The 26,688-nt window shown below is 43.2% G+C and overlaps 1 protein-coding gene across 13 annotated transcripts in view; it reads left to right on the top strand.

The window, feature by feature from the left end:
* Positions 1–26,688, top strand: part of CASK (calcium/calmodulin dependent serine protein kinase) — a 285,193-nt gene that overhangs the window by 89,118 nt on the left and 169,387 nt on the right. For all 13 annotated transcript variants that reach the window (XM_036304037.1, XM_036304041.1, XM_036304040.1 and 10 more), the window contains exon 3: positions 15,463–15,568. In XM_036304037.1, coding sequence (XP_036159930.1) covers positions 15,463–15,568 — 106 coding nt within the window. The remainder of the gene's footprint in view (positions 1–15,462; positions 15,569–26,688) is intronic.

The raw sequence follows: 26,688 nt of genomic DNA, 5'->3' as shown, positions 1-26,688 counted from the left end.
GTGGCGACATCACTGGGAAAGCAGCTATAGTGCCATGAGTAAGAACCAGTGAGTTAACTTCAGGAAGGCGTGGGTTCCCATTTGACCTTGTGAGAGATACTTGCCTTTTAAGCAAAACTGAAGTTTCATACGTGGTAAATGTTTTAAAATAAAATGAAATGTCAAGAAGTGGGAAGGTGCAAGGTGACTCATCATTAGAGACGCCATTCGAGCACCAAGAAACAAAATCAGGAAAGCGTTTTTATTGAGAGCTAGTAGCCCGTTTTGGTCAGAACATTTCGCTTCACCGCGTGGTGTTCTAGGAACTATGGCCGCATAACCAATTAGCCCAAAACTTCGTGGTATAAAACAACTATCTAATATGCTCGCGGATTCCGGGCTCCTCCATTCGGACAAGACCCTGCAGGAATAGAGTTTCTCTGGCCCACGATGTCTGGGGCCTGAGCTGCAAGACTCAAGGGCCGAGGGCCGGAAGCATCTGCAGGCTCCCCTCCTCACTCTCTGCCAGTTGATGCTGGCTGTTGATCAAGAGACTTTAGTTGGGACCCTCGGCCACATGTCACATGGCCTCTCCATGTGGACAGGCTTCCTCACAGCATGGCAGGTGAGCTTCAAGGATGAGAGAGAGAGAGAGAGAGAGAGAGAGAGAGAGAGAGAGAGAGAGAGAGGAGCGAGGAGCTCAAGTCATATCAACCTCAGTGATCTAGACTCAAGAGAACAGAAAAGGCACCCCGTCTCGATGGGGAATGGTGTGGCCCTAGAAGCGGATGTCACTGTGGCTAATTTTGGAAAATCAATGCTTTTGATTTCTTCACTCAGCCCGTCAGCTGTGTGTCACACCTTCCAGTCTGTCAAACATTTTTTTCAAGATTACCGCCCTGACCGGTTTGGCTCAGTGGATAGAGCGTCGGCCTGCGGACTGAAGGGTCCCAGGTTCGATTCCGGTCAGGGGCATGTGCCTCGGTTGCAGGCACATCCCCAGTAGGGGGGTGTGCAGGAGGCAGCTGATCAATGTGTCTCTCTCATCCACGTTTCTAACTCTCTATCCCTCTCCCTCCTTCTCTGTAAAAAAAATCAATAAAGTATATTTTAAAATTACCTATATCTTTAAATTAATTTCACTGAAGCATCTTTTACTAACATAGAATCTGATCTACCTATCTAAAGTTTACAGCTTATTGAGTTTTATCCAATATACACCTCCGTGTCACCAGCACAATGAGTTCAATTTATTTGTTGGATTTTATTGATGTGTCTTGTCTGTGCTATTATAACTTCCCTATCAGACAGATTCATAGAGCTAGCTCCTCTTTTCCTCCCAATATTGATAATTTGTGTCTTCTCTCTTTTTCCATGATGAATTCAAATCCATGTTGTTCAAAGATCCATGGTATTTCTTTGTTCCATATAATTCACCAATGAAGTCATTTGGTCTAAAGTTTTCTGTGAGGGCTAGTTTTTTAACTGAAAATTCTATTTTTAGACAAGTGTGCCATTAGACACAGATGTATCATTGTCAAATACGTTCTCCCATGCAGTGGGCCTTCTTGTTGTTTTGTTGATGGTTTCCTTTGCTGCACAGAAGCTTTTTATTTTGATGTAGTCCCATTTGTTTATTTTCTTCTTAGTTTCCATTGCCCTAGGAGCTGTATCGGTAAACATATTGCTATGAGACATGGCTGAAATTTTGCTGCCTATGGTTTCACAATTTACATTTAAGTCTTTTATCCATTTTGAGTTTATTCTTGTGTAGGGTGTAAGTTGGTGGTCTATTTCATTTTTTTGCATATATCTGTCCAATTTTCCCAACACCATTTATTGAAGAGACTGTCTTGACTCCATTGTATGCTCTTGCCTCCTTTGTCAAATATTAATTGAGCATAATGGCTTGGGCCAATTTCTTGGGTCTCTTCTGTTCCATTGATCTATATGCCTGTTCTTGTACCAGTACCAGGCAGTTTTGAGAACAGGGGCTTTGTAGTATAACTTGATATCTGGTATTGTGATCCCTCAACTTTGTTCTTCTTTCTCAAGATTGCTGTGGCTATTCGGGGTCTTTTACTCCATGTAAATTTTTGAAGTATTTATTCTAGATCAGTGAAATATGCCATTGGTATTTTAGTAGGGAGTGCATTGAATCTGTAGATTGCTTTGGGTGGTATGGACATTTTAATGATGTTTGTTCTACCAATCCATGAACATGGTATGTTCTTCCGCTTGTTTATGTCTTCCTCTACCTCTTTATTCAACGTCCTGTAGTTTTCTGAGTACAAGTCTTTTACTTCCTTGGTTTAGTTTATTCCTAAGTATCTTGATTTTTTGTTGTTGCAGTGGTAAATGGGATTGTTTACTTAGTTTCGCTTTCTGAGAATTCATTATTGGTGAATAAAAATCCCAAAGATTTCTGGGTGTTAATATTGTAACGTGCTACGTTGCTTTTGTCACTTATTATTTCATCATTTAATGTCATTTCAGTATTTGTAAGCATCCTAGTGAATGCATCCCAACATATAAAATATTGGCATATCTGATCATAAAATGTGTGGCAGAAAAGGATGCCATGTGAAGGTATGCCCCTTCTAAATATCCCCCAGTAACTTCTGTCTCTATAAAGTCCGAATATACCACCGAGTCTGGATTACTGTAACTATACTGTCCCTTTGAAAGCTCAGCACCTTTTCCTCTTTCTCTGTATTACTCTAGCCATTTTGCCGCCACCTCTCTGCTCTCTTTTCCAGTATTCCGTATTTCTTTAACAGCCCCACCCTCATCGGGCGCTGCGCTTTCCCTTGAAGACTTTTGCCAGGCTTTTGAAATCAGCTCATCTATGGTCCTTTTAAGTACGTTGTCCTTAGTCACAGCAGTGGCCCTCCTGGGTTCCTCTCTCTCTCGGGAACACTTTCCTTTCTGTCTCAGGGTCCTGGATTGGACTTGGCCTTTTTTCTTTTCATATATATTTTTATTGATTTCAGAGAGGGAGGGAGAGAAAGAAACATCAGTGATGAGAGAGAATATGGATCAGCTGCCTCCTGCACGCTCCCTACTGAGGATCAAGCCCGCAACCCGGGCATGTGCCCTTGACCAGAATCGAACCTGGGACCCTTCAGTCCACAGGCCTGTGCTCTATCCACTGAGCCACACTGTCCGGGGCTGGACTTTGCTTTTTTTTTTTTTTTTTTTTGGCTCCTCACAGCTCCTCTGTCCGGGACCTGTTATCCTAGCTGCTCCTAAACCCTCTGTGTGACACCTCCTCCTGCTTCTCCCTCCCCTGCCCCCACCTGCCCTCTAATTGCTCATCTCTTGTCACTCACTGTGTGTTGCTTCACCTCTGAGTGTGTTTTTGAGAAATTAAATACTATATGCAAGAGGCAGCCTCGCAAAAACCTTTGTAATTCAGAAAATTGATTCCATGCTCACAAAGTCAGCGTTTTCTCTCAGCAGGCATCTCAACTAATGACATTAATGAGAGCCATGCCAGATTACAAAGCAAGGAGAAGAGCATAAAAATGGTCGAAACTGAGAATTTTAGAAGGCAGTTGTTTCCAGCGGTCTGTTGGAACGTTGTAATTACTAAGAAATAAAAGAAGAGAAAACAATTTTAATTGTGGTTTTTAGTACCCCATTACCAGTGGATCCAACAACTTAAAGTAGAAAAACCAGCCTTGGCCACTTGCTCAGTGGTTAGAGCATAAGCCCATGGACTGAAGGGTCCCGGGTTCGATTCTGGTCAAGGGCATGTACCTCGGTGCAGGCTTGATCCCTGGCCCCGGTTGGGGCACACGCGGGAGGCAACCAATCCATGTGTCTTTCTCACATCGATGTTTCTCTCTCTGTCTCTCCCCCTCCCTTCCACGTTCCCCAAAAATCAATGGAAAAAGTATCCTCCGGTGAGGATTAACAAAACAATGAAAACAATGAAGAAATAAATAAAGTAGGAAAGCCATCGGTCTGCAGGATAAATCCTCATATTTAGTAAACAGCATCCAAGACCTTATCTTCGAATGTCTTACCACAGATTAGAGCAGGGGTGGGCAAACTTTTTGACTCGAGGGCCACAATGGGTTCTTAAACTGGACCGGAGGCCGGAACAAAAGCATGGCTGGAGTGTTTGTGTGAACTAATATAAATTCAAAGTAAACATCATTACATGAAAGGGTATGGTCTTTTTTTTTTTTAGTTTTATTCATTTCAAACGGGCCGTAGTTTGCCCATGGCTGGATTAGATACTACTTTCTAAATGTCTGTTTTCTCTTAATAGTATAGGGAGAACAGACACTAAATTGCCAAAGAAAGTTTAAACAATAAGTGGAAGGGCTCAAAATTGCTGCTTCTTGTTGGTGGTGATACAGCCCTAGCCTAGCACATCCCGTCAGCTTTGTTCTGTTCTGCAGGGGGCTTACCCAGCAAGCTTCCTGGTGTCACCTTGGGAATTTCAGTTAGAAAGATGGATTTCCAAAGAGACTAGTTCCCAGCTGTGCTTGCTCTCTCTTATCTTCTGTGTTTTAAGGGGTTTTTTGTTCTGTTGTCTTTTAAATGTGTGTGTCTCCCTGTACATAGATAGAAATAAACTGGTGGCCCCGTGCACGGATTCGTGCACCTTACAAGGAAATTAATTAGAAGGTGGCCAGTGGGCGGGACTGGGCAACCACTTTAAGCGTTTTTGCTGTTTCTTTTGTAACAACATACGCTTATATTATATTTTTTTATTTTATAGTTTTACGTATTATCAGTTATTGGCGTCCTGCTATGGAAGATGTGGCTCTCTTATGCTGCTACCTGTCCCTCTTCACTTTCCCTCCCCCATTTTTATGACATTATTTATATTTAAGTCATTAGTGTAATGCGATTGTGTATCTTGTGTAATTTATTGTTATACCTGGAGTAAATAGTTGACTTATTTGATTGCTTCATTTTCTATGTATTATAGCTAATTCATCCCCAGCCTATTCCACTGAACTATATACCTACTCTCAGATTCAACCCCATTGGACAATTGATCACATCTTTTTTATCTTGGCAACAGAGCCCTTCATCTGTCCGTTTCATTCTAAATTGGTTGCTATCTTGTTCTTCTGGATCAGCGGTTCTCAACCTGTGGGTCGCGACCCCTTTGGCGGTTGAACAACCCTTTCACAGGGGTCGCCTAAGACCATCGGAAAACACATATATAATTACATATTGTTTTTGTGATGAGTCACTATGCTTTAATTATGTTTAATTTGTAACCATGAAAATACATCCTGCATATCAGATATTTACATGACAATTCATCACAGTAGCAAAATGACAGTGATGAAGCAGCAATGAAGATAATTTGATGGTTGGGGGTCACCACAACATGAGGAGCTGTATTAAAGGGTCGCAGCATGAGGAAAGTTGAGAACCGCTGTTCTGGACCGTCATCCTGGGACTTCTCTTTGCTTTTCATCTGTGCTGGGCGCCCTGTCTCCTGGATTCCCTAGACTTGGCGTCATGTCATACTTACCAGCTCCGAGCTTTAGGCAAGTCCCATCACCCGCATGTGCCGAAGTTTCTTCACCTAAAAGTTGAGCAGAATAATCTTACCTACCTCTCGAGTTACTGAGAGAATTGAGTAGCATAAATAAAGCACTTAGAATAGTGCCTGCCCTCTTTTCTCTCTTTCTGAAAACCTTAATGGTAGTCTCTTTACCCCCGCACCCTGCAACTGTATGATCCGCCACTCAGCTGCTGCCTCTGAGAACAGAGAGAGAGCTATGGGGGCCCGGGTGCGGCTCCCATCCTGTATGCGCAGCTTCCCATTGCTTTTCCGGGGTGCTGTAGGTTTTATTGAATGGGGGCTTCTCCATTTGATGTAAGCCCTTTGCGCAGTCTCCAGAGACTCTGAATGATTGTGTGCTGTGTGTGTTTTTAATGGAGGTATATTTTTACTCTTTTATTTCTTTTCTTTTTTTATTGTTGAAAGTATTACATGTGTCCCCCTTTTGCCCCTATTGACCTAGCCCCCCCTGCCCCCTACCCCAGGCCCTCGCCACCCTATTGTCTGTGTCCATGGGTTACGCATATATGCACACATGTTCATTGATTGTTCATTTTGAATTTTAACCAGCTAAATATATGTCTTGGCGGGGGCGGGGGGTCCCTGAGCTCACACAGGCATTTCAGAAACCCTGCCTGGTCATTGTATTTTTAATGAGTCTGTATCTTACAGCAAATTAGTTTTTCAAAAATAAAATCAGGTGACTTAAAAGGACTAAACTAAGGCTTTTTAAAGGCATTATGATTTTATTACTGAAATTTGCTCTGATTGAACTTGGCTTTAATCACAGCTTTATATTTCTGTTTTTAGAACTAACACAAAGGGATAGCTGACCTGTAAAGGTCACCTTCCGCATTCAGTAGCTGTAGACCGAAGAGGCAGTAGAGCTGAGTTCCCATCCTGGCTCTGCAGTGCATTAGTTCTGTGAGGGGGCTGCTTCTCTGCTCTCTGTCTCAGCCTCCTCATCTGTAAAATGAGTATCATCTGCCTCCAAGGGTTGTAGTGAGGGTCAAATCAGTGGACACGTTGAAAATAGAGCCGGACTCATAGTAAATACTCAAACGTTGGCTTATGGTTATTGTTCTTGTTAGACATCTCAGAGGCAAATACAGTGGGGCCTTGACTTACGAGTGTCCTGACTAACGAGTTTTTCGAGATACGAGCGTCTCTCGGCCGATTTTTTTGCTTTGAGTTGCGAGCTAAAATTCAGGTTACGAGCCAGCTTCAGATACCCCACCACTAGTTGGCGCAGCGAACGTCACAGTGAACGCCACAACATCAGCCCAGCATCACGTGTCTCACTCGTTCACTGTTGATTTGACATATGAGTAATTTGAGTTAGGGGCTCTGTCATGGAATGAATTAAACTCGTAAGTCAAGGCCCCACTGTAGTCATCTCATCCGGGTATTAGATTATCAAGACCAATAATATGACTGTCTAGACTAGAGCCAGAGATCTTGGTTAGAGGATTTGTCTAAGTAGCTGGATGGTCTTGACTGTCCTCTTGTGGGCGTAATTAGATGTGCTCTTGTCAGAAACCTGCTTCTTTTGGAGTTGTGGTCATTTAACGCAATACAATTATTCCTGAATAATTAAGCAAAGACAAGATCCTCAGGGATAAATGGATTTAAGAAGTAGTTTAAATGTAAATGAAACTTTCAATCTTCATTATTTTTTCAAAACAAGACCTTTTGGTTATGTAATTTATGATATGAAATAATATAGTGAGTATACTGTGTAGTGACATAGACATGCCAGGCATATGTTACTTTTGTTTAAAATTAGTGCTTTCAGTAATGGAAGTACCTTGAAGCTTTTTCTTGTAAGTCGTGGTAATGTGCTACAGAATAACGTTAACAGTTATCAGCAAGTAGATGGCATTATCTTTTGTGTCATTCTCTGAAAAGTCTTTAGTGAGTGTGAGTGTAGACTGCCTCAAATACTGGACACTTAACGCTTCTTCCAGTAGGTATACCAGTAGGCTAACAGGAAGATTGCTAGCTGGGATCAGAGGCCTGGCTTCATCTTCCAGGTGTGCTGTGAGCTAGCTGCGTGACCTTGGGCCTGTCACTTGCCTTCCTGTGGCCTTATTTCCCTTAGGGATCCAGTGTGAGGATGGAGGGGAGCATGCGACAGTGGCCCTGCTACTGTCCTCCCATTCCTAGCGCTCTGTGATGAGTGACCTATACACTTCGAGGTGAAAAGAAGATGTACTAGACGTTGGTGTTTGGTGCTGCCTTCAACGGAGTTGGCAGGCATGTCAGTCCCCCGCAGTGGGACTGTTGGGTCAGTGGTGAGCTATGAAGGCCTGTGTAGACGGTGTTGCTAGTCACAGCGGGGCGGGCCCACCTCGGCTGCGGGGAGAATGTTAAGGAGAACTTGGAGGCAACGCGTGAGTGTCATTTTGAAGAATGAGTTGGCATTTAGCAGCGCAGAAGGGAGCACATGGAGTCCAACTGAGGGGGAGGGGTGGATACACAGCGACAGGTAGTTCAGGATGGGCGTCAGGAAGGACGATGGAAGAAGCTAAAAGGACTGTAATATGATTGACACCCCCATAAAAAGAAACCTCACCTACTTATCTAAGAAGCAGGAAAAGCAGGTTCTATTTTCATTTATGTTGCCAAATAGCTCTGCAGACCCAGTGAAGATATTGGACTTAAACTAACCATGTTGGAAGGCTTCCAAAGCCACGCTGAGAGCTTACACATCTCGGTGTACAGAATAGAGAGCACGGAGGTTGGGGAGTGGTATGGTCATATCTAATGAGAGTAAAACTATGATGACTATTTTTTTAATATATTTTTATGGATTTCAGAGAGGAAGGGAGAGGGAGAGAGAGGTTGAAACATCTATGATGAGAGAGAACCATGGATTGGCTGCCTCCTGCGTGCCCCCTACTGGGGATCGCACCCACAACCCGAGCATATGCCCTTGACTAGAATTGAACCTGGGACCCTTCAGTCCGCAGGCTGACGCTCTATCCACTGAGCCACACCAGCTCGGGCTATGATGACAATTTAATGAGTAGAATGAAAAGAAGGAAGTGGAAGCAAAGAACCCATTAAAATGTCTTCCCTGTGATCAGACAAGAATCCATGAGGGCTGAGGCCAGGGGAAGAGCAGCAAGGGGCACATCGTTTTGACGGGTGTCGCAGAAATAGAGTGGACAGGTTTTGGCAGCTGCATACAGGACGTGGAAGAGAAGTGGCGGCTGATCTGAGGGTGACTCCCGGGCTGCCTGGGAGAGGAATGATGCGGGTGGTCACTAGGCCACACCCAGGCAGCTCTGTGGATTCTGTTTTACTTTTTGTAACTCATGTCCTTATTATTAGCTACTTCAGCTGCACCTGCTTTTTACCTTTTCCCCCAATAATTCCACCATCAACTTCAGCTTCAGTTCTTTACAAGCAGTATTACACGATTCCCCCCAAAACTGTAGATGAAAAACTGCAAAGTAATAGTAGGTTTCGAACTATATAGCAGCTTACTAATTGAATATTCACATCGTGGTTTCATAATTGAATGGTCACAGAGCCAACTTCTTGTCATGCAGTCACAGGTAAGATACAGTGATTCCCACCAAAAATGGTCAAAGAGAAAGGAGACGAAATGTGTGCGTATGCTCCATGCCGGGCGCCATGGCAAACACTTGCATGTACTTTGTTAGTCATCAGGGGCTAACGGCACCCAGCATGGGAGCTCTTCTCCTACTCTTTCCACTGCATAGATGAGGGAACCGATGTTCTGAGGTTGTACAGAACGGAGGTTGGGCAGTGGTAAGTGATGGAGACAAGATTTAAAGACACGCCTCTTGACCACAAGTCTATTGCTCTGTCTCTTGTGTCCTAAGTGCATCCCTGCAGAAGAGTGCTGGCATTTCAGAGAAGTGCCAGATCTGTGGCAATAGGGTGCCTAGGACCAAGGACAGGTTCACAGGACACAGCTTCCAGTGCTACGACTGGGGGGTCCCTACATTGGTACCCTTTCTGGGAAAGTCACTGTAATACAAAATAAATCATCCTATATAATAAAGAGCTAATATGCTAATTAGACCAAACAGCCGAACAACCGTCCGGACGAAATTCCAGACAAACGTCCGGACGGCCTTCCAGACGAAGCCGGGGCTGTGAGAGGCTGCGAGGGCTGAGCCCCTTGCACGAATTTCATGCATCAGGCCTCTAGTTATCTAGAATTAGCTAAATAAGGAATTGATTGTCTTTGTTTTTCATAACATTGAGACATGAATTAGGCCTTTTGTTACTCCAAGTAACAAATGATTTTTTAATATATTTTTTATTGATTTCAGAGAGGCAGGGAGAGAGAGAGAGAAACATCAATGATGAGAGAGAGTTATTGATCAGCTGCCTCCTGCACGCCCCACGCTGGGGATCAAGCCCGCAATCCAGGCATGTGCCCTGACCAGGAATCGAACCCTGACCTCCTGGTTCATAGGTCGATGCTCAACCACGGAGCCACGCCGATGAGGCTCTGGGGAGACTTTTAGTCCTGCTGGTACTGTTTCCTGGGCTGGCCCCATCCTGGAGGAAGGAGGTCTAGAGGGAAGTGGGTAGGAAGGAAGCTTGTGCTGCCACACAGCCTTGTTGAAGGACGTGGCTATCTGTGTAGAAATGAAAATAGAATGTAAATATCGATCACATAATTAGGAAAGTGTGGAATACAGGTATGTGAATAACACTTTTGACTTGGGCCTATTAGTTGAATACCTGTCATATTGCAATAACTTACTTTTTAAACTTTATTAAATAAGAATTTATGCTCAATAAAATGAACCTATTTAAGTGTACAGATCAATGAATTTTAACAAACATAGTATATGTACATATACTCTATCATCCCGCAAAGTTCCTTCATGCTTCTGCCATGTATGTTTTCTAAGGCTTTCATATGAAAAGTATTGACATACAAACTGGTATTTCTCTAATTTTCTTTTACAAAGTTAGGAGTACCTTATTTTTTAAAGAGGTGTCTGATTTTTATAAGAGCCAAATGCCCCATCTTTCTCCCTTTTTCCTAAAGCTCTTTGGTTTACGTTTCCAAAAATGAAAAGGAACAGAGGCGATCAGTTGATGTGTCTCACTCACATCAATGTTTCTCTCTGTCTCTCTCCCTCCCTTTCACTCTCTCTAAAAAAAACATCAATGGAAAATATCCTCGGATGAGGATTAACAAAACAACAAAATTCATCGGGAGGGAATCAAATGTGTAAGAGCTCAGAGCAACAGAGTTCGCAGTTAACCCAGATTGGGGCGTGGGCCTGTCTGGGCTTCTGGTCAACAGCTAGTGGAGACGGTCAACTCTCCTGGTTGCCAGGAAGATAGATAGCCTCATGGAAGCCCCGCCTGTACGATCAAGGCAGCCGGGATCCTTCGTCTTTGAATTCACTCTTAGAATAAGGTGGAACTCAGCAACAGAATTTGACTTTGCTACTACGGGGTAGAGCAAAAGTAGGTTTACAGTTATTTGTATGGAAAATAATACAATACTTCATAAATATTAATACCAAAATAAACTGTTTCATGTAGTCACAACTATAAACCTCCTGGAAGGTAGGGGAGGTGGGGGTAAGGGGAGAGAGCAACCAAAGGACTTGTATGCAGGCATATAGGCCTAACCAATGGACACAGACACCACGGGGGTGAGGGCATGAGTGGGGGGGGGGGGGGAAATGGGGGATAAGGACACATATGTAATACCTTAATCAATAAAGAAAAAAACTATAAACCTCCTTTTGCCCCATCCTGCTTGGATTTCTTTCTTAAAATAGCATCTGGTCATTCATTTCAGGACGCCAAGGAAAAGATGTGGAGTCAATAGTGACTTTTCTTATTAATATTGATTTAGATGAACACATTAATACTTGCCCTAATTATTTCTATGACTAGATTAGAATATTCTTTCTGTTCATTTGGAGGCTGGGTCAGCTCTTAGTGAATTTTGTTAACTATTGAGTTTCTAACACAACCTGGAATTGTGGCCTTCTGAAAGAGGCGTCCAGCTATTGGTAGTTTGCTCTATCAGCAAGGAATTAATAGCACTTGACACATATATCTTTCATTCACATTTGCATCTAAAACAAACATTTCAAGTTTAATTTCCTGGAATCTATAGTTCGAATGGATATATAATACATTGGTATTTTTTAAACCGTGGTTTTCTATTTGGGATTTTTAATACTGCCATTTAATCGGTACTATTTTTTTAAAAATATATTCTATTGATTTTTTACAGAGAGGAAGGGAGAGGGATAGTCAGAAACATCAATGAGAGAGAAACATGGATCAGCTGCCTCCCGCACACCCCTTACTGGGGATGAGCCCGCAACGAAGGCACATGCCCTTGACCAGAATCGAACCCGGGACCCCTCAGTCCTCAGGCTGACGCTCCATCCACTGAGCCAAACCGGCCAGGGCAAATCGATACTATTTTTATGTGGTTAGTTTTGTGCTGTTCAATTAGAGTTCTGATTTTAGTCACTGAAACGTCAGATTTAAATGTTTGAAATGTGACATTTAAGTGTTTTTAGTCTTTGACGGCGGGGTCCCCACAATTCTGTGTTCGTTTCGAGGATGGCAGGTGACGGTGACTCAGCCAGGCAGTGAAGTGCCAGTTCTAATGGAAGGTTCTTTTTTTTAATGATTTTATTCATTTCAGAGAGGAAGGGACAGGGAGAGAGAGTTAGAAACATCAGTGATGAGAAAGAATCACGGATCGGATGCCTCCTGCACGCCCTACACTGGGGATCGAGCCCACAACACAGGCCTGTGCCTTGAACAGAATCGACCTGTGTGTGACCTCCTGGGTCATAGGTCGACTGACGCTCAACCACTGAGCCACATCGGCCAGGCTAATGGAAGGTTCTCTAGTGCATTCATGTCTGCTTTAAGCCTCTCAGTATAACAGATGTGGCAAATGGTGAGTGTGGAGGCTGAAACACACTAGTTGCATGAAAGGGGCAACATGAGCCATACCCTGAAAACGGGAGAAAAGACTGTGTTCAGCGTGGCAAACGCTACATCTCTGTTTACTTCTTGACCCCAAGGTCAGAGCATCGAGCGAAAATCCGCTTTTATATCAGCATAGAAAGAAATGGAAAGAGAGAGACTAAGGTGAGGACAGGAGGCATTACCAGGGTGCCTTCTAATAAAACGAGAAGCTGGAGGCAAACATAAAAATAAGTAATGAAACTCCAAAGCTTTGCAGAGCACCAGGAGGTAGAACATTCTGGAAGGGAGAGAAACACTGCAGGCACCTGATGGATGTGGCCAGGCTTCGGCCAGGCCCTTCAGCTCCAGCGCGAGGGTCCGGGGCCTTCCTCCCTCCCTCCCTCCCTCCCTTCCTTCCTTCCTTCCTTCCTTCCTTCCTTCCTTCCTTCCTTCCTTCCTTTTTCTTTCTTTCTCTTTCTTTCTCTATTTCTTTCTCTCTCCCTCCCTTTCTTTCTCTCTTTCTCTCTTTCTTTCTTTCTTTCTTTCTCTCTCTCTCTCTCTCTTTCTTTCTTTCTCTCTTTCTTTCTTTTGTTGTTAATCCTCACCGAGGATATTTTTTCCCATTGATTTTTAGAGAGAGTGGGAGGGAGGGGGGAAGAGAAAGAGAAACATTGATGGATTGACTCCTGCATGTGCCTGGGGGCGGGGGGCTTGAGATCCCCAGATACGTTCCCTTGACAGGAATCGAACCCGCCACCCTTCATCCTAGGGCTGACACTCTAACCCAGTGATGGCGAACCTTTTGAGCTCGGCGTGTCAGCATTTTGAAAAACCCTAACTTAACTCTGGTGCCGTCACATATAGAAACTTTTTGATCTTTGCAACCATAGTAAAACAAAGACTTATATTTTTGATATTTATTTTATATATTTAAATGCCATTTAACAAAGAAAAATCAACCAAAAAGATGAGTTCGTGTGTCATAGGTTCACCATCACTGCTCTAACCACTGAGCAAAACTGGCCAAGGCAGTCAAACCTTCGTTGGCACTTCTGTTCCTTTCCTGCTGCCAGATTCTTTGAATCTAATCATGTCTATGCCCGTCATCATGGCGCTGGAGAGGCCAGGGCTCAAACCTACCCCGGTGGTAGCTCTGTGACCTTGACACCTTTCTAAGCCTGTTTCCTCATCTGTAAAATACCTGCCTCAGCCCGGACCAGGAGGTCACGGTTCGATTCCTGGTCAGGGCACAGGCCCGGGTTGTGGGCTCCATCCCCGGTAGGGGGTGTGCAGGAGGCAGCCGATGCATGATTCTCTCTCATCATTGATGTTTCTCTCTCTCCCTCTCCCTTCCTCTCTGACATCAATAAAAATATATTTTTTTAAAAATGCTTTAAATAAATACATACCTCACAGGGTTGTTGGGACAGTATATGACAATGACTTTATTAAGTACTTAGCCCAGTGAGCGACATGATAAATTTTAATTTATTACATAATTGTCTCCTGCATACTGACATCAGACCTGACATTTCCACGGAACTTCATCTTACCCAGAATGCTAATGGTCTTTTCTGACTGAATCTTACAGCCTTTACTCTGCCTTCTTCGACTATTCGTGCCTTCATTCCCTCTATTCTCTGGACTTAATGTTGTGTGATCGACTCTTCCTTTTCTGGTAGCTTCTCTTCTGTCTGATTTACTGATTGGCTTTCTTCATTCTACCCTATGAAGTCTTCTGTGGCTCCCTCTGCTGCCATCGCACTTGTTGACGAGACTAAGTTGGATTAATAAATCAGAGAGGAGATAGTGTTCTCTCTTTTGCTTTGGGCAGTTTATTCTTACCCTTTGTTCTTCTCTACCTGCCTCCCTTCTACTTCCAAGTATAAAAATGCTATATTGGATTTAATTCATCCGAACGGGTAGAACTCCAGCACTATTAACACAGGAAGGCTTGAAGTATCTCGTTCCACGTAGGCATGGCAAGTGGTACCTATAGCCGAACTGTGTTCAGATGGTGATGATGATGATGATGAACTGTGTTCAGATGGTGATGATGACAATGACATTAATATTTTCCAAACAGTATTGTAGAACTTACGCACTGGCTTAACCTACGTTATCTGAGATTGTTCTTCAGAATGACACTATAGGCAGTTACCGGAATTATGCAACACATTTTATAAATGATATTTTTAAAATTCTGACTTTGATGCTGGGAGTAGTATCTTTTCTGCTTAAACCATACTCTTATTTTTCCCCCTGTTCCATGTAACTTCTCTGATGTGTCTTGTCTATAAATGCTAGATTTTAAAAAGAAAAAAAAAGACAAATATAAATGTTAGATTTTAGGCTAAAGCAGTGGTTGGCAAACTGCGGCTTGGCAAACTGTGGCTCGCGAGCCACATGCGGCTCTTGGGCCCCTTGAGTGTGGCTCTTCCACAAAATACCGACTTCTGCGCATGGGCCACGAAGTTTCAATCGCACTGTACGTGCGCGCCCGCACGTGGTATTTTGTGGAAGAGCCGCACTCAAGGGGCCAAAGAGCCGCATGTAGCTCGCGAGCTGCAGTTTGCCGACCACGGGGCTAAAGGATAGACAGCATATTCTTATCCATTTTAGGGAAAACTAAGAAAAAGAAGTTAAATTTAAAACAGCAAATTGAGTTACTTATTAGCAGATTAAGAAAGAATTGTGAATTTCAAAACTTGATTTTAAGAGTTTGGGGAATGTATTTATTTGTGCTATCTACATTTTTTTTTTTATTAATAGCCGGCTCTATAATGTATATAGATTTAAGGTGGCAGAAGACATAGAAAAGTTATAGTGTCAAAGATTGTAAAGGGTGAAAAGTTAGGCTTAGCTTAAATGGGGGATTTCATCTCTGTAGTTAGAGAAGTCTTCATGTTACCATAGATCATATCCATTCATTCATTATTCACTCTGATTGTCTTTGGTTCCTACCTAACAAAGTATGTTGTGTGTTTGTTTTTCAGATCTAAAGCGGGAAGCCAGTATCTGTCACATGCTGAAGCACCCCCACATTGTAGAGTTATTGGAGACATATAGCTCAGATGGAATGCTTTACATGGTCTTTGAATTGTGAGTGTACATTCTGTCTTTTTTTTTAAGGGTTAAAGTTTTTAGCCACATTGGTTTAGGATAACGCTAATACCTTCTTTTAGAATTGAAGAACAGTTGTGAACTCATCTCTTACAGTGGTTCTCAACCTGTGGGTCGCGACCCCTTTCGCGGTCGAACGACCCTTTCACAGGGGTCGCCTAAGACCATCCTGTATATCAGATATTTACATGACGATTCATAACAGTAACAACATGACAGTTATGAAGTAGCAACAAAAATAGTTTTATGGTTGGGTCACAACATGAGGAACTGTATTTAAAGGGCCAGAAGGTTGAGAACCACTGCTTTAGAAAGACCTGAAGTAGTAAGAGAAGAAGCATGGTCTCATTTTAAGGTTCGAAGTGCTGAGGGAACAGAAGTTGGTCCTGTCTAGTTCCCCTCACATTTTTAGCATTCTTTGCAGAAGAGGCTTTAAAAAGCAAGAGTTCAGTGAGATAGGAGGCCCCAAAATAGAACATTCGGATCATAGGAGTCTTAGTGAGGAGGAGTGGGAAGGCAGTGCAAGCCTCCATGTAGCCAGCCTCGCTAGCAACTAAAGAGTGATAACACTTCACTTCCTCATTTGATACAATCGCCAGCATTGCAAGGAAAGTCTGCAGATCACAGTGTATCTTGATTTCAATCCGCCCCTGGACGCATTTCTCACACAATTATTGTCAATAAGATGGAGAAATGCGGGCTGAGGCTGGGACAGCTGGGTGATTTTACAGCTGCTCGGATGATTGTGTCCGGAGTTCATATCCTTTATGGGACACCATCCCTCTTCTGTTCAAGTTCTAATCAGTGACGTTGATTAGGGTCTCCCGCAGGGTAGTAATCCAGGAGTTGCCGGGGCTGAAGTCATTTGAAGGCTTCCAAACTCACTCACTCAGTTGCTGGCAGCAGGCTGTGGGACTGCGGGCCTTCCTTCCCCAGGAGCTGTTGGCCTGGCCCGCCCCAGGCTCCTTGTCACTGGGTCCTTCCATGGGGCAGCTCGGAGTGAGCAAGCAAGTGGACAAGGGTATGAACTAAACTGAAGTCAAGCCCGGCCGGCGTGGCCTAGTGGGTGAGCGTTGACCTATGAACCAGGAGGTCACGGTTTGATTCCCGGTCAAGGGCACAGGCCTGGGTGGAGGGCTCCATCCCCGGTAGGGGGCGTGCAGGAGGCAGCCGATCCACGATTCTCTCATCATTGATGATTCTCTCTCATCACTGATGCTGCTAGCTGTCTCCGCCTCTCCCTTCCTCTCTGAAATCAATAAAAATATACGTTAAAAAAACGGAAGGCAATCTTGTAACCTAATCACAGAAGTCACTCAGCAGCCCGCCTGCCTATTCTGTTGGGTAGAAACACGGCACTGGGTCCAGCCCACACACGAGGGGAGGCGATTGCGCAAGGGCGTGCATACCAGGAGGCAGCGATCACTGGGAACTGGGTCAAAAGCTACTCCCACACAGGGCTCGCTCATACATTGACGATCCAGATCAGAATTTGAAAATATTTCACAAGTTTGCAGCAAAGCAGCTGATGACATTTAAGGCCTAATTTAATATCAACACACGCATGCCGATCTGTAGGTGCGCGTTCACTGTGGCTTTGGTTGGAACTGCTTAGGTGAAAAGGATGTAAACGTTTTAGTTAGTTGTTGCAACTAAACAGCCCTGAGCGGAACCTTTGACTAGACTGGTTACCAGTTCATAGTATTCAGAAGCGAACCACACTCCCGCTGAATTGTGTACTGCTCACTCCTCCCGCATCTTCGTAGTAAGCGGATAACCAGAGTGGGAAAGAACCTAGAAGTTCTGTCAGAGAGTCACAGCCTTCAAAACCTTTGTTGGCAAACCCACTGAAAGAATTTTGAAAACTGTGTACCTCCTCACTGATTTTTTTAATAAGTTTATTGACTTTTAAAAAATATATTTTATTGATTTTAGAGAGGAAGGGAGAGGGAGAGAGAGATGGAAACATCAATGATGAGAGAATCATGGATCGGCTGCCTCCTGCCACTGGGGATCGAGCCCGCAAGCCAGGCATGTGCCCTTGGCTGGAATCAAACCCGGGACCCTTCAGTCCACAGGCCGATGCTCTGTCCACTGAGCCACACCAGCTAGGGCAGTTTATTGATTTTTCAGAGAGAGGAAGGGAGTGGGAGAAACATGGATCGGCTGCCTCCTGCACGCCCCCTCCTGGGGATTTAGCCTGCAAACCAGGCCTGTGTCCTGATCAGGAATCGAGCCAGTGACCTCCTGGTTCACAGGGTGACGCCTGGACCACGCCCAACCAAATGAGCCACACCAGCCAGGTCCTCCTCACATAGTCTTAAGTTGATATATAACAACTTTTGTTGTGAGGTTGTAATTTTCAGTTTCGTATATTCCTTTAAATATGTTTTCTTCAAAACTGTAGAGCCGCCCTAACCGGTTTGGCTCAGTGGATAGAGCGTCGGCCTGTGGTCTTAAGGATCCCAGGTTCGATTCCAGTCAAGGGCATGTACCTTGGTTGCAGGCACATCCCCAGTGGGAGGTGTGCAGGAGGCAGCTGGTCGATGTTTCTCTCTCATCCATGTTTCTAACTCTCTATCCCTCTCCCTTCCTCTCCGTAAAAAATCAATAAAATATATATTTAAAATAACAACAACTGTAGAGCCGCCCCGTTTTCTCAATTTCTATCTGCTCTGTGAGCTAAATGGCAGAGCTAGTCATCACTGTCCAACCAATGAGCCAAACCAGACTCGCTTTCTGACAGAAAAGAATCTGACTTCATTTTTCAAAGAAACTTCAAGTGCGAATAGACATCTCTGTGACAATCATGTTGCTATTTGTTTCTAGTTCTAAAATGGACCAGACTTTGCCATGATTATATTGTCTGGATGAAATAAGGTGGTTCTCCCCTTGCTTTTTTTTAAAATCTGTTTTTATTGGCTTTTAGAGAGAGAGGAAGGGAGAGGGAAAGAGAGATAGAAACATCAATGATGAGAGAGAAACATTAATGATGAGAGAGAAACATCATCAATTGGCTGCCTCTTGCACGCCCCCTACTGGGGATTGAGCCTGCAACCAGGCAGGTGCTCTGACTGGGAATTGAACCGGTGACCTCTTGGTTCCTGCTTTGACGCTCAACCACTGAGCCACAGGAGATTTGCATCCCATTTCCCAGCTGTCTCTTAGAAGTGAGGTAGGTTTCTCAGGGTAGGTGAGTGGTTTGGCCATTGAGATGTGTTCCTGTGAGCGCAGACGTAAAAGGACAGTCAGCAGACCACACACTTGTTCTCAGACCAAACCATGGAAAAGGCAGATAGGGAAATTGATTGCCTTAAAAATCCCCTCGTCCCTGGGAAGGACTTTGGGTACCAGAGAGAGACTCGGGTCCCAGTTCAAAGATCACTGGCATGAAAAGGCCATTGGAAAGATTGGGAGGCGATCGTTGGCCAAGAATCGATTGGTTTTCTTTTTCTTTTTGCTAAAAGAGTCCTCAGGGCAGAAGCCTGTGGTAGAACATAATGGAAGCCTTCAGTGATTTGAAAGATTGTTCTCTGTAAGAGGGTTCTAGGGTTATTCAGTGCAGGGTCAGGGTTATAACTAGAATCAACAAATGGCAGGTAGCCCTGGCCGGTGTGGCGCAGTGGATAGAGCGTCAGCCTGCGGACTGAAGGGTCCTGGGTTCGATTCCGGTCAAGGGCATGTACCTGGGTTGCAGGCACATCCCCAGTAGGGAGTATGCAGGACGCAGCTGATTGATGTTTCTAACTCTCTATCCCTCTCCCTTCCTCTCTGAAAAAAATCAATAAAATATATATTTAAAAAACCAACCAACAACAAAAAACAAACGGCAGGTAGATCTCACCTCTAAGCAAAGAAGGCCTCCGATGAATAGACTCACTGTCCTGCAGAACATGCCTTCTCCACTAGAAACACTGCGCTGAAGCTGGGCCATCCAAGGGGCTGAAGCTAAGGTTTTAATTTTGGACTGGACCTCTTTTAAGATACTATAATTCTGTTTTTCCCCTTTTAATTGATTTTAGAGAGAGGAAGGGGAGGAGAGAGAAACATCGCTTGGCTGCCTCCCGCATGCACCCTGACCAGGGATCAAACTCACACCCTGGGCACGTGCCCCAACTGGGAATTCAGCCGGCCACCTTTCGGTGCACGGGATGATGCCCCAACCACTGAACCACACCGGCCAGGGAGACATTATAATCCTTTTAGTCACTTTCTCTGGTTAAATTTTATTCTTTATTCAAGAAATATGTTTCTGTCCACATTTTTATTCACGGAGGAAATGAAAAAAATCAGTTTTATCATATACTATAAAGTAATGAGCATAGAAAGCCAAATATAAAAATGTGCTGAAATTTCAACCTGACTGCTGTTTGTGTCACAAGGATCTAAGTGCCAGTAAAGGTAAAATAGTCTTTGGTGTCATAGAACTTGTTTTACTCTCCCAACTATGTCCCTTCTATTAATTATGTGACTTTGGCCAAGTCTTATAGAGACGAAGTGTCTTAGCTTTAAATAAATCTTCATAAGGTTATGAGAACTCGGTGGGAAAACTCTGAATTTCCTTTTTATAAAATGGTAACGTGCTCCATAGCTCTAAGGTATTGTTTTCAGTACGGCTTACTGTTAGTTTCTCAGCGTTGAATCTGAATGAGATTTTATGTAGCTCAGTTGACGGAAGTAATTCATCAATGGCTCTATACTGAGATGAGACCTCCTTAAAATTGCATATGCCAACCCAGTGTTGCTCAGTAGTTGAGCATCGACCCATGAACTAGGAGGTCACGGTTCAATTCCCAGTCAGGGCACATACGGGTCAGGGCAGACGCCTGGGTTACAGGTTCGATCCCCAGTAAGGGGCGTGCAGGAGGCAGTCGATCAATGATTCTCTCTCATCATTGATTTCTCTCTCTCTCTCTCTCCCTCCCTCTCTCCCTCTCTCCCTCCTCTCTCTGAAGTCAATAAAAACATATCAAATAAGTAAATAAATAATAAAATAAAATTGCCTATTTACCAGTCCCAATAACACCTGATCCCAGTGTTAACCCAAATCGCTAGAACATGAATTTCCATTTGAAAGTTTTTTGCCTTTTTGGGGAACTTTTATATAAAGAGAATACCATAATGAAAGTCAGTGTACCTGTCACCCAGCTTCAACCATTGGCAGCACTGTGCTATTCTTTTCCTACTTACCTGTACTGATGTCTCCTGTATCTCTTGGAGGTTTCTAAGCAGTGCCATTTCAACTGTAAGCTCTCCTGTCTGTACTTCTGACAGTATTACTGTTCTATTTTTTTTAATAGATTTTATTGATTTTTTACAGAGAGGAAGGGAGAGGGATAGAGAGTTAGAAACATCGATGAGAGAGAAACATCGATCAGCTGCCTCCTGCACACCCCCCACTGGGGATGTACCCGAAACCAAGGTACATGCCCTTGACCGGAATCGAACCTGGGACCCTTCAGTCCGCAGGCCGACGCTCTATCCACTGAGCCAAAGAGGCTAGGGCAGTATTACTTTTTTTTAAAATGACCGAAACAATATTATCACATCTAGCAAAATCAATCATAATGCCTTAATATATATTCAATTGATGTTCCGTTTCCCCTGATTGAACATGAATTCTAAAGGACCTATTTCTAAATTTAGAAGTGTTTTATTAGCTCTAGGGATCTGGAAGTAAATTATAAACCCGTAGGTCAAATTGCTTCGTTATTTCTCAAAAGGATCAGAAACAAAATAGAAATATAAAATTCTGTCATGCTTTTTCATAAATTCACCCAAGTTTTTTGCATTCTCTGATCTCCTGGGTTGAAAGCAAACAGACAATCAAAACCATTCATTACTGTAAGATTTAAGGTCCCGTGGATCAAAGAGCAAAGCAGTGAGTTTGTGTGTGCCTCCACCTACTGGCGAGGCAAGAGATTGCTTATCTAGCTGCACGCCCAGGAGCTAGTCCAGAATTAATTCCCTGTTTCTGGCAACAGAATAGAATTAATTACTTCCAGCACTCAGAGGCTCATTGCTCAAATTCTGCATAATATGGATCCCTACCCATACAGAGTGGACAAGGAAGGGGAAACAAATGAAGTAAGCTCAGTTGACTTTGCTAAACCAAACAGTATATTTGGGTTATCAGTGAATTTGTCTTTTTTTAATATATTTTTATTGATTTCAGAGAGAGAGAAAGGGAGAGGGAGAGAGAGATAGAAACATCAATGATGAGAGAGAATCGCTGATAAGCTGCCTCCTGCACACCCCCTACCAGGGATGGAGCACACAACCTGGGCATGTGCCCTTGACCGGAATCGAACCATGAGCTTCTGGCTCATAGGTCGACACTCAACCACTGAGCCTCGCTGGCCGGGCTCAGGGAGTTCCTATTATGATATCTATATCTGTCTTTGTCCTATTATGATATCTATATCTGTCTTTGTCCCTGGTTTGTCCTAAGCTGAAGTCATGAAATTATATGGCCTAATCATGTTAGAAAATCCTGTAATATACCCACTATATTACAATTGGTTTATCCATTTAAAGCAGTGGTTCTCAACCTGTGGGTCGCCTAAGACCATCGGAAAACATATAATTCCATATTGTTTTTGTGATTAACCACAATGCTTTAATTATGTTCAATGTGTAACCATGAAAATACATCCTGCCTATCAGATATTTATATGATGATTCATCACAGTAGCAACATTACAGTGACGAAGTAGCAATGGAAATAATGTTATGGGTGGGGGTCACCACCACATGAGGAGCTGTGTTAAAGGGTCGCGGCATCAGGAAGGTTGAGAACCACTGGAAAGCATGCGCGAATACAGAAACTCGCTGAACCAGAATTTTAAGGCTGGGAAAGATTAGAGCAGCAGACTTCAAAATTCAGCATTGGAAAGTCCTGAGCAGAGCCTGTGAAACAAATGTGATTGACCTTTAAAGTGGGGGTCACTACTCAGACACCATGTTGTCATTTTTCCCAGCACACATAGTTAGTTTGTTGGAAACCTACGTATGTCTGCATTATATCCATGGCTTTGGGATTACACTTATCTATTGCAATGTGCTGAAACAGATTTTAAAATGTAGGTTCGAATGTAAAGACAGGGCTGTATTGTGCCACACACACCCCCTAGATTACATGTGTATTTCTAACTCACAGTTTGTCTTTAGTAGTGTCTGATAACTCGAGTTAAGCTGGAAATCCTAAATTGGCTGGCCAAGGAATATCAATTACCTTATTATAGAATGATTACATAGACCACGGGGAGAGTTTTACAGTAATTAAATATGGATTTCAGACGTCTGACATGAAAACAGTAGTTTGTATGTTTTAAAACAATATTAGCAGTTTGTATTTTTGAGCTCACAACAGAGATAAATAGACCGAAGGCGCTTTTATTTGTTATTTTAGTTAATTTTCTTTCGGTCTGGTGTTTACGCTTGGGATGGGAGTTTTTGTGGAATTCATTTCTACTGATAGAGTAGAATTGATTAGTATTTATCGACAAACTTGCCACTTAGAGGAAAATGTATTTTTTCATATCAGGCAAGAAAAATCTGGCCTGTATCATTTTAATTTATATGAAGATGTGTAGATATTTTATGTGTACATATTGGAGCTAGTCTGATATTCGGTTTTTGGTTTTTATGGGTAATGATATAAACGGCCATTCATTCATTCAGCACGTGTTTATTGAATGCTGCTTAAGTGCTGGGTAATGGGAAGTGGTTGGGAAGTCGTGTTTGGTCCTGGTAAGCATTAGAAACTTGATACTTACAGTAATTCAATAAGATATCTCATAGGGCATAGCTGGGTGCCTGTGTAGGCCTTTGATAAATACTAGTGACAAGAAAAAAACTTGTGATTATAAACATTTTCAAATTAAACATTTCTCTTGACTAGCTTTACCGCTCTATTAAATGTTTAGCTGCATATTAGTTTTAAGAACTGGATGTCAGGGGTCCCCAGGTCACCCCTAGCTTTGATGATTCACTAAGAGAACTCAGAAGTCTCACCATAGAGTCATATTCACAGCTATGATTTATTGCAGCTAAAGACTAAAGCAAAGTCAGCAAAAGGAAAGGGGGCACGGGTTGAAGTTCAGGGTCGCCAGGCACAAGCTCCAAGGGTCTGCTGCCAACCAGGGAAGCTCACTGGAGACTCGGCACCCCAGGGTTTTATGGGGAGCTGGTCATGCAGGCACCCCCTCCCTGGCGCATACCAAATTCCAGACTCCTAGAAAGAAGGCGGGTGTTCGGGATAAATCACACAGTTTGTACAAAATGCTTTAGACACAGTGAGCCCCTCTTTTCAGTGAGGGGGAGAGGAAGGCCTCCAAATTCCCAGATGCCAGTCAAGAGCCAACCTTGGAAGCAGGGCTTTCAAGCTTTTCAAAAAACAGCACTTGCCCTGGCTGGTTTGCTCACTGGTTAGAGCATCGGCCTGCAGACTGAAGGGACTCGGGTTTGATTCCAGTCAAGGGCACATGCCTAGGTTGCGGGCTCGATCCCCTAAGGGGTGTGCAGGAGGCAGCCAATCCATGATTCTCTCTCATAGTTGATGTTTCTCTCTCTCTCCCTCTCATTTCCTCTCTGAAATCAATATAAATATATATTTTTTAAAAGATAGCACTTTAGGCCTGCTATGTTAACTTTTTTTCTGCACAAACGAAAATAGAGATAAATAGAAGGGTTTTGAGTTGATAAATTCCTGGATCTGCAAGCAACGCATAATTACCTATAAAAATAATTGCAGTGTTTGGTTTTTTTTTTAACTTTTAACTATAATTACTGTATGATTTTGACATCCATTTAAAAATTTTTAGGTGTCCCAATTTTTGTATAAAACAAATCTTAGCTTGAGGTGTTATAGTATATAGTAGATTTTAAGCTTTGAATGCTATATTTGAAAACAAACTACATTCTGATACCTGCTGTCTTAGAAATGTATTTGAAGTTGTCACTCTGGTAATTTTTTTGTATATGAAAGCTGATCTTCAACCACTAATATGTACACATAAAATAGGCAGAAGATTCCGTTTACTGTCTTTTATTTAAAAGAAGTAGTTTGTTAATTTAAAAATGAAAATTATAAGCAGTTTTTAGTGTTGACAACCTTTACAATACACGCAGTTTATACAAACTTAGAAATTTTGGAAAAGTATAATGACAAAAATAATACCATTTGCAAAAGTTAATCACAGTGAGCACTTCAGGACATTCCATTCATTATCACAGTTGCACTAAATTGAGATCATTTTATATATGCAATTTTGTTTTCTGGTTCTTTTCATTTAATAATTTTAAGCATGTTGCTACACCATTAAATATTTTAGGTACAACATGTTAATGGCTGTATTAAGATGTCTAAACTTTATGCATGTGCCATATTTAATTTAATAATTTCCCTCTTGGGACATGTTGTTGGCTATTTCCACTGTTTTCCATTTTTCCTTGTTAGAAAGGACGTTGTAATTAATAATATTCTTATAATTACTTGTTCACACCTGATTGCTTTATTTCCTCAAAATAAGCTTTTAGAAGTAGAATCCTATATAATAAAAGGGTAATATGCAAATAGACTGAACGGCAGAACTGAACAACCAATCAAAGCATAATATGCTAATGATATGCTAAGGTTGCTCAATCACTCGCTAGGACATGCACTGACCACCAGGGGGGCAGACAGTCGACCAGTCGCTATGACATGCACTAACCACCAGGGGGCAGATGTTCCAATTGGTAGGTTAGCTTGCTGCTGGGGTCCAGCCAATCAGGACTGAGCAAGATGGGCCGGACACGCCCTGGAGCCCTCCCACGGTCCCTCCCCAGCCTGATGGTGCACCTGTGGGGCCCCTCAGCCTGGCCTGCACCCTCTCGCAATCCGGGACCCCTCGGGGGATGTCGGAGAGCCAGTTTCAGCCTGATCCCTCAGGCCACTCCCCTTGTGGGGGGTGCCAGACGCAGGGCTCATGGCTGGCAGATGCTGATGCAGCAACACCAGCCTCTCCCGATTGGGACTGATTGGGCATGAGCCCGCGGCAGGCACAGTGGGGCCGGGATGAGAGGAAGTGGCAGGTAGGAGCTGCAGGCCACCCAGAGGGACCCCACCTGGGCACGAATTCATGCACCTGGCCGCTAGTTATTAGATAAAAGAATATATGAATACATAAAACACCTGCATCACACGTAGAATTAATCTTTTTATAGGCTATATGACATTTAGAAAAATGCATGCACAGAACTATCCAGCTTAAAGGATTATTGCAAAGTGAACAACCATGTAACTACAACCAGGTCAAGAAATTTGAAAAACTGCCAGCATCTCAAAAGCCCTTCCCTTCCCCTTTCTGATCACAGCCCCTACCACTCTCAGAATCCATTTTAGTCTAGATGCCACTTTCATGCTTTTATATCTTCACCATCCAAATAGGTATCCCTGAATAAGGTAATTCAGTGTTATCTATATATTTTTTTAAAAATATATTTTATTGATTTTTTACAGAGAGGAAGGGAGAGGGATAGAGTTAGAAACATCGATGAGAGAGAAACATCGATCAGCTGCCTCCTGCACACCCCCCACTGGGGATGTGCCTGCAACCAAGGTACACGCCCTTGACCGGAATTGAACCTGGGACCCTTCAGTCCGCAGGCCGACGCTCTATCCACTGAGCCAAACCAGTTAGAGCTTAGGTACTTGTTTTCAAAGGTAGACCATTCTCTCTGTTTCTCTCTCCCTCCTTCCTTGTATTGACTTGGTATTCCTTTCTATTCATCAAGCTTCAGCAATTCCAATAATTTCTCTGTAGAATTGTTTGGGTTGTCTGCATACCTGATCATATCATCTGTGGGTGAGGAAGATTTTGCTTATTCCTTTCAATTCTTTTTATATTTTATTTCTTTTTCTAGTCTTTTTTTTAAATTAAATCTTTATTGTTCAGATTATTACATTTGTTCCTCTTTTTTTCCCCCCATAACTCCCCTCCTCCCAGTTCCCGCCCCACCCTCCGCCCTCACTCCCCACCCACTGTCCTCATCCATAGGTGCACGATTTTTGTCCAGTCTCTTCCCGCATCTCCCACACCCCTTTCCCCCCCAGG

This window comes from Myotis myotis, unplaced genomic scaffold (assembly GCF_014108235.1).
Source record: "Myotis myotis isolate mMyoMyo1 unplaced genomic scaffold, mMyoMyo1.p scaffold_m19_p_4, whole genome shotgun sequence".
Classification (NCBI taxonomy): Eukaryota; Metazoa; Chordata; class Mammalia; order Chiroptera; family Vespertilionidae; genus Myotis; species Myotis myotis.
This window is presented reverse-complemented; position numbering and strand designations above follow the sequence as displayed.